We start from the raw sequence: 8,003 nt of genomic DNA, 5'->3' as shown, positions 1-8,003 counted from the left end.
GATATGGTTTGGTATATGGTCTGGTATAGATCAGTCTTGTTGATATGGTTTGGTATATGGTCTGGTATAGATCAGTCTTGTTGATATGGTCTGGTATAGATCAGTCTTGTTGATATGGTCTGGTATAGATCAGTCTTGTTGATATGGTCTGGTATAGATCAGTCTTGTTGATATGGTTTGGTATATGGTCTGGTATAGATCAGTCTTGTTGATATGGTCTGGTATAGATCAGTCTTGTTGATATGGTCTGGTATAGATCAGTCTTGTTGATATGGTCTGGTATAGATCAGTCTTGTTGATATGGTTTGGTATATGGTCTGGTATAGATCAGTCTTGTTGATATGGTCTGGTATAGATCAGTCTTGTTGATATGGTTTGGTATATGGTCTGGTATAGATCAGTCTTGTTGATATGGTCTGGTATATGGTCTGGTATAGATCAGTCTTGTTGATATGGTCTGGTATATGGTCTGGTATAGATCAGTCTTGTTGATACGGTCTGGTATAGATCAGTCTTGTTGATATGGTCTGGTATAGATCAGTCTTGTTGATATGGTCTGGTATATGGTCTGGTATAGATCAGTCTTGTTGATATGGTCTGGTATATGGTCTGGTATGGTTCAGTCTTGTTGATATGGTCTAGTATAGATCAGTCTTGTTGATATGGTCTGGTATAGATCAGTCTTGTTGATATGGTCTGGTATATGGTCTGGTATAGTTCAGTCTTGTTGATATGGTCTGGTATATGGTCTGGTATAGATCAGTCTTGTTGATATGGTCTGGTATATGGTCTGGTATAGATCAGTCTTGTTGATATGGTCTAGTATAGATCAGTCTTGTTGATATGGTCTGGTATATGGTCTGGTATAGTTCAGTCTTGTTGATATGGTCTGGTATATGGTCTGGTATAGATCAGTCTTGTTGATATGGTCTGGTATAGATCAGTCTTGTTGATATGGTCTGGTATAGATCAGTCTTGTTGATATGGTCTGGTATATGGTCTGGTATAGATCAGTCTTGTTGATATGGTCTGGTATAGATCAGTCTTGTTGATATGGTCTGGTATGGATCGACTGGTCTTGTTGATACTGGTTGGTATAGATCAGTCTTGTTGATATGGTCTGGTATAGATCAGTCTTGTTGATATGGTCTGGTATAGTTCAGTCTTGTTGATATGGTCTGGTATAGATCATGGTTTGGTGATATGGTCTGGTATAGATCAGTCTTGTTGATATGGTCTGGTATAGTTCAGTCTTGTTGATATGGTCTGGTATATGGTCTGGTATAGATCAGTCTTGGTCTGATATGGTCTGGTATAGATCAGTCTTGTTGATATGGTCTGGTATATGGTCTGGTATAGATCAGTCTTGTTGATACGGTCTGGTATAGATCAGTCTTGTTGATATGGTCTGGTATAGATCAGTCTTGTTGATATGGTCTGGTATATGGTCTGGTATAGATCAGTCTTGTTGATGGTCTGGTATATGGTCTGGTATAGATCAATCTTGTTGATATGGTCTGGTATAGATCAGTCTTGTTTATATGGTCTGGTATAGATCAGTCTTGTTGATATGGTCTGGTATGGTTCAGTCTTGTTGATATGGTCTGGTATGGTTCAGTCTTGTTGATATGGTCTGGCAATGGGGTCAGTCTTGTTGATATGGTCTGGTATGCGATGGTCATAGGATCAAATTGTTGATATGGTCTGGTATAGATCAGTCTTGTTGATATGGTCTGGTATGGTTCAGTCTTGTTGATATGGTCTGGTATAAAGTCAGTCTTGGTATAGACTGTATGGTTCAGTCTTGTTGAGGCGGTCTGGTATAGATCAGTCTTGTTGATATGGTCTGGTATAGATCAGTCTTGTTGATATGGTCTGGTATAGTTCAGTCTTGTTGATATGGTCTGGTATAGATCAGTCTTGTTGATATGGTCTGGCATAGATCAGTCTTGTTGACGGTCTGGTATAGATCAGTCTTGTTGATACGGTCTGGTATAGATCATGGGTCTTGTTGATATGGTCTGGTATGTGGTCTGGTATAGATCAGTCTTGTTGATATGGTCTGGTATAGATCAGTCTTGTTGATATGGTCTGGTATAGTTCAGTCTTGTTGATATATGGTCTGGTATATGGTCTGGTATAGATCAGTCTTGTTGATATGGTCTGGTATAGATCAGTCTTGTTGATATGGTCTGGTATATGGTCTGTGTAGATCAGTCTTGTTGATATGGTCTGGTATAGATCAGTCTTGTTGATATGGTCTGGTAGATATGGTCTTCTATGATATGGTCTGTTGATATGGTCTGGTATAGATCAGTCTTGTTGATATGGTCTGGTATATGGTCTGGTATAGATCAGTCTTGTTGATAGCGGTCTGGTATAGTTCAGTCTTGTTTATATGGTCTGTATAGATCAGTCTTGTTGATATGGTCTGGTATAGATCAGTCTTGTTGATTGTCTGGTATATGGTCTGGTATGGTTCAGTCTTGTTGATATGGTCTGGTATAGATCAGTCTTGTTGATTGGTCTGTATATGGTCTGGTATAGATCAGTCTTGTTGATATGGTCTGGTATAGATCAGTCTTGTTGATATGGTCTGGTATGGTTCAGTCTTGTTGATATGGTCTGGTATATAGATCAGTCTTGTTGATATGGTCTGGTATATGGTCTGGTATGGTTCAGTCTTGTTGATATGGTCTGGTATAGATCAGTCTTGTTGATATGGTCTGGTATAGATCAGTCTTGTTGATATATGGTCTGGTCTGGTATAGATCAGTCTTGTTGATATGGTCTGGTATGGCCTGGTATAGATAGTCTTGTTGATATAGTCTGGTATAGATCAGTCTTGTTGATATGGTCTGGTATAGATCAGTCTTGTTGATATATAGTCTGGTATAGATCAGTCTTGTTGATATTGTGAGTATGGTTCCTGCTCCGACCTGTGACAACAGAACATCTGTGGGAAGGCAGCAATGAGAAAAGCCAGAGGATAGCCTGTAGCTACAGTGTTTCTTCCAACTCCATCCATCTCAGTATAAAGGTTCCTCTATCTAAAACCTTTGGTTCATCAGAGGTCCCTGAGAACCAGGGTTGGGGTCAATTCCATTTAAATTCAGGAGGTCAGTTTACTTCCTCAAAGTCTGTTTACTTCCTGAATTGACTGAATTGAAATGGGTCTGTAAATGATAGTTTTGGTTGGGATGAGGCGGGTCTGTAAATGATAGTTTTGGTTGGGATGAGACGGGTCTATAAATGATAGTTTTGGTTGGGATCAGACGGGTCTGTTAATGATAGTTTTGGTTGGGATGAGACGGGTCTATAAATGATAGCTTTGGTTGGGGTGAGACGGGTCTGTAAATGATAGCTTTGGTTGGGATCAGACGGGTCTGTAAATGATAGCTTTGGTTGGGATCAGACGGGTCTGTAAAGGATAGCTTTGGTTGGGATCAGACGGGTCTGTAAATGATAGCTTTGGTTGGGATAAGACGGGTCTGTAAATGATAGCTTTGGTTGTGGTGAGACGGGTCTGTAAATGATAGCTTTGGTTGGGATCAGACGGGTCTATAAATCATAGCTTTGGTTGGGATGAGATGCGTCTGTAAATGATAGTTTTGGTTGAGATGAGACCAGTGTGTGTGTTAATACATCACATTTCCTTGTTTCTGTGTCTGTTTCCAGGTTATCTGTTTCATTCAATGTAGCTCATCTATTTTTTTTATATATTTTGTTCTTATTAGTAGTTGCGATCCTTACGAAGCCTGACCCGCCAAACCACGCTGCTTCTTAACACACTGCTCGCTTAACTCAGAAGTCAGCCGAACCAACGTATCGGAGGGAAACGCGTTCTGACTGATGACAGAGTCAGCCGAACCAACGTATCGGAGGGAACCGCGTTCCGACAGAGTCAGCCGAACCAAGGTATCGGAGGGATACGCGTTCCGACAGAGTCAGCCGAACCAACGTATCGGAGGGAAACGCGTTCCGACAGAGTCAGCCGAACCAACGTATCGGAGGGAAATGCGTTCCGACAGAGTCAGCCGAACCAACGTATCGGAGGGAAACGCGTTCCGACAGAGTCAGCCGAACCAACGTATCGGAGGGAAACGCGTTCCGACTGATGACAGAGTCAGCCGAACCAACGTATCGGAGGGAAACGCGTTCCGACAGAGTCAGCCGAACCAACGTATCGGAGGGAAACGCGTTCCGACTGATGACAGAGTCAGCCGAACTAACGTATCGGAGGGAAACGCGTTCCGACAGAGTCAGCCGAACCAACGTATCGGAGGGAAACGCATTCCGACAGAGTCAGCCGAACCAACGTATCGGAGGGAAACGCGTTCCGACAGAGTCAGCCGAACCAACGTATCGGAGGGAAACGCGTTCCGACAGAGTCAGCCGAACCAACGTATCGGAGGGAAACGCGTTCCGACAGAGTCAGCCGAAACAACGTATCGGAGGGGAAACGCATTCCGACAGAGTCAGCCGAACCAACGTATTGGAGGGAAACGCGTTCCGACAGAGTCAGCCGAACCAACGTATCGGAGGGAAACGCGTTCCGACTGATGACAGAGTCAGCCGAACCAACGTATCGGAGGGAAACGCGTTCTGACAGAGTCAGCCGAACCAACGTATCGGAGGGAAACGCGTTCCGACAGAGTCAGCCGAACCAACGTATCGGAGGGAAAACGCGTTCCGACAGAGTCAGCCGAACCAACGTATCGGAGGGAAACGCGTTCCGACAGAGTCAGCCGAACCAACGTATCGGAGGGAAACGCGTTCCGACAGAGTCAGCCGAACCAACGTATCGGAGGGAAACGCGTTCCGACAGAGTCAGCCGAACCAAGGTATCGGAGGGAAACGCGTTCCGACAGAGTCAGCCGAACCAACGTATCGGAGGGAAACGCGTTCCGACAGAGTCAGCCGAAACAACGTATCGGAGGGGAAACGCGTTCCGACAGAGTCAGCCGAACCAACGTATCGGAGGGAAACGCGTTCCGACAGAGTCAGCCGAACCAACGTATCGGAGGGAAACGCGCTCCGACTGATGACAGAGTCAGCCGAACTAACGTATCGGAGGGAAACGCGTTCCGACAGAGTCAGCCGAACCAACGTATCGGAGGGAAACGCGTTCCGACAGAGTCAGCCGAACCAACGTATCGGAGGGAAACGCGTTCCGACAGAGTCAGCCGAACCAACGTATCGGAGGGAAACGCGTTCCGACAGAGTCAGCCGAACTAACGTATCGGAGGGAAACGCGTTCCGACTGATGACAGAGTCAGCCGAACTAACGTATCGGAGGGAAACGCGTTCCGACAGAGTCAGCCGAACCAAGGTATCGGAGGGAAACGCGTTCCGACAGAGTCAGCCGAACCAACGTATCGGAGGGAAACGCGTTCCAACTGAGTCAGCCGAACCAACGTATCGGAGGGAAACGCGTTCCGACTGATGACAGAGTCAGCCGAACCAACGTATCGGAGGGAAACGCGTTCCGACAGAGTCAGCCGAACCAACGTATCGGAGGGAAACGCGTTCCGACAGAGTCAGCCGAACCAACGTATCGGAGAAACGGCTCCGACTGATGACCAGAGTCAGCCCGAACTAACGTATCGGAGGGAAACGCGTTCCGACAGAGTCCAGCCGAACCAACGTATCGGAGGGAAGCGCGTTCCGACAGAGTCCAGCCGAACCAACGTATCGGAGGGAAACGCGTTCCGGCAGAGTCAGCCGAACCAACGTATCGGAGGGAAACGCGTTCGACAGGAATCAGCCGAACCCGCGTATCGGAGGAAACGCGTTCCGGCAGAGTCAGCCGAACCAACGTATCGGAGGAAACGCGTTCCGACTGATGACAAGAGTCAGCCGAACTAATATCGGAGGAAAGCAGCGTTCGACAGAGTCAGCGAACCAACGTATCGGAGGAAACGTTCCGACTGATGACAGAGTCCTTGAACCAACGTATCGGAGGAAGCATTCCGACAGAGTCAGGCGAACCAACGTATCGGAGGAAACGCGTTCGACAGAGTCAGCCCGAACCAACGTATCGGAGGGAACGCGTTCGACAGAGTCAACGAACCAACGTATCGGAGGAAACGGCGTTCCGACTAACGACAGAGTCAGCCGAACTAACGTGCTCGGAGGAAGCATTCCGACAGAGTCAGCCGAAACCAACGTATCGGAGGAAACGCGTTCCGACAGAGTCCAGCCGAACCAACGTATCGGAGAAAACGCGTTCCGACTGATGACAGAAAGTCAGCCGAACCCCCAGCGTATCGGAGGAAACGCGTTCCGACGAGTCAGCCGAACCAGCGTATGGGAGGGAAGCGCGTTCCGACAGAAGTCAGCCCGAACCAACGTATCGGAGGACGTTCCGACTGATGACAGAGTCAGGCGAACCAACGTATCGGAGGAAACGCATTCCGACAGAGTCAGCCGAACCAACGTATCGGAGGAAACGCGTTCCGGCAGAGTCAGCCGAACCAACGTATCGGAGGAAACGCGTTCCGACAGAGTCAACCCGAACCAACGTATCGGAGGAAACGCGTTCGACAGAGTCAGCGAGCCAACGTATCGGAGGGAAAGCGTTCCGACCCCAACGACAGAGTCCTTCGAACTAGCGTATCGGAGGAACGCATTCCGACAGAGTCAGCCGAACCAACGTATCGGAGGGGAAACGCGTTCCGACAGAGTCAGCCGAACCAACGTGCTCGGAGGGAAGCGCGTTCCGACTAGCGACAGAGTCAGCCGAACCCGCGTATCGGAGAAACGCGTTCCGACAGAGTCAACCGAACCCGCGTATCGGAGAGGGAAACTCGTTCCGACAGAGTCAGCCGAACCAATGTATCGGAGGAAACGCGTTCCGACGGAGTCAGCCATTCGACCAATATCGGAGGAAAGCGTTCCGACAGTCAGCCGAACCAACGTATCGGAGGGAAACGCGTTCCGACAGAGTCAGCCGAACCAACGTATCGGAGGGAAACTCGTTCCGACTAACGACAGAGTCAGCCGAACTAACGTATCGGAGGGAAACTCGTTCCGACTAACGACAGAGTCAGCCGAACCAACGTATCGGAGGGAAACGCGTTCCGACAGAGTCAGCCGAACCAACGTATCGGAGGGAAACGCGTTCCGACTAACGACAGAGTCAGCCGAACTAACGTATCGGAGGGAAATGCGTTCCGACAGAGTCAGCCGAACCAACGTATCGGAGGGAAACTCGTTCCGACAGAGTCAGCCGAACCAACGTATCGGAGGGAAACGCGTTCCGACAGAGTCAGCCGAACCAACGTATCGGAGGGAAACTCGTTCCGACTAACGACAGAGTCAGCCGAACCAACGTATCGGAGGGAAACGCGTTCCGACAGAGTCAGCCGAACCAACGTATCGGAGGGAAACTCGTTCCGACTAACGACAGAGTCAGCCGAACCAACGTATCGGAGGGAAACGCGTTCCGACAGAGTCAGCCGAACCAACGTATCGGAGGGAAACTCGTTCCGACTAACGACAGAGTCAGCCGAACTAACGTATCGGAGGAGCGTTCCACTTGCGACAGTTCCCGAACTAGCGTATCGGAGGGAAACGCGTTCCGACAGAGTCAGCCGAACCAACGTATCGGAGGAAACGCGTTCCGACAGAGTCAGCCGAACCAACGTATCGGAGGAAACTTCGTTCCGACAGAGTCAGCGAACCAACGTGGCCGGAGGAAACTCGTTCCGACTAACGACAGAGTCAGCCGAACTAACGTATCGGAGGGAACTCGTTCCGACAGAGTCAGCCGAACCAACGTATCGGAGGAGCGCGTTCCGACAGAGTCAGCCGAACCAACGTATCGGAGGGAAACGCGTTCCGACTGATGACAGAGTCAGCCGAACCAACGTATCGGAGGGAAACGCGTTCCGAATGACGACAGAGTCAGCTTGCAGGCGCCCGGGCCCGCCACTTGGCGTTTCTCGTTTCATACGTTCGGGCGGCAGGGTAGCCTAGTAGTTAGAGCGTTGGACTAGTAA

The 8,003-nt window shown here is 48.7% G+C and overlaps 1 protein-coding gene across 1 annotated transcript in view; it reads left to right on the top strand.

The window, feature by feature from the left end:
- Window positions 1-5,044: 5,044 nt before the first annotated feature.
- The window catches only part of LOC124018040, a 46,263-nt gene continuing 43,304 nt past the window's right edge, over window positions 5,045-8,003 (top strand). The window contains exons 1-2 of the mRNA XM_046333304.1: window positions 5,045-5,375; window positions 5,631-7,241. Coding sequence (XP_046189260.1) covers window positions 5,045-5,375; window positions 5,631-7,241 — 1,942 coding nt within the window. The remainder of the gene's footprint in view (window positions 5,376-5,630; window positions 7,242-8,003) is intronic.

This window comes from Oncorhynchus gorbuscha, linkage group LG03 (assembly GCF_021184085.1).
Source record: "Oncorhynchus gorbuscha isolate QuinsamMale2020 ecotype Even-year linkage group LG03, OgorEven_v1.0, whole genome shotgun sequence".
Taxonomy (NCBI): domain Eukaryota; kingdom Metazoa; phylum Chordata; class Actinopteri; order Salmoniformes; family Salmonidae; genus Oncorhynchus; species Oncorhynchus gorbuscha.
The sequence above is the reverse complement of the archived record's forward strand: the minus strand, read 5'-3'. Positions and strand labels throughout refer to the sequence as shown.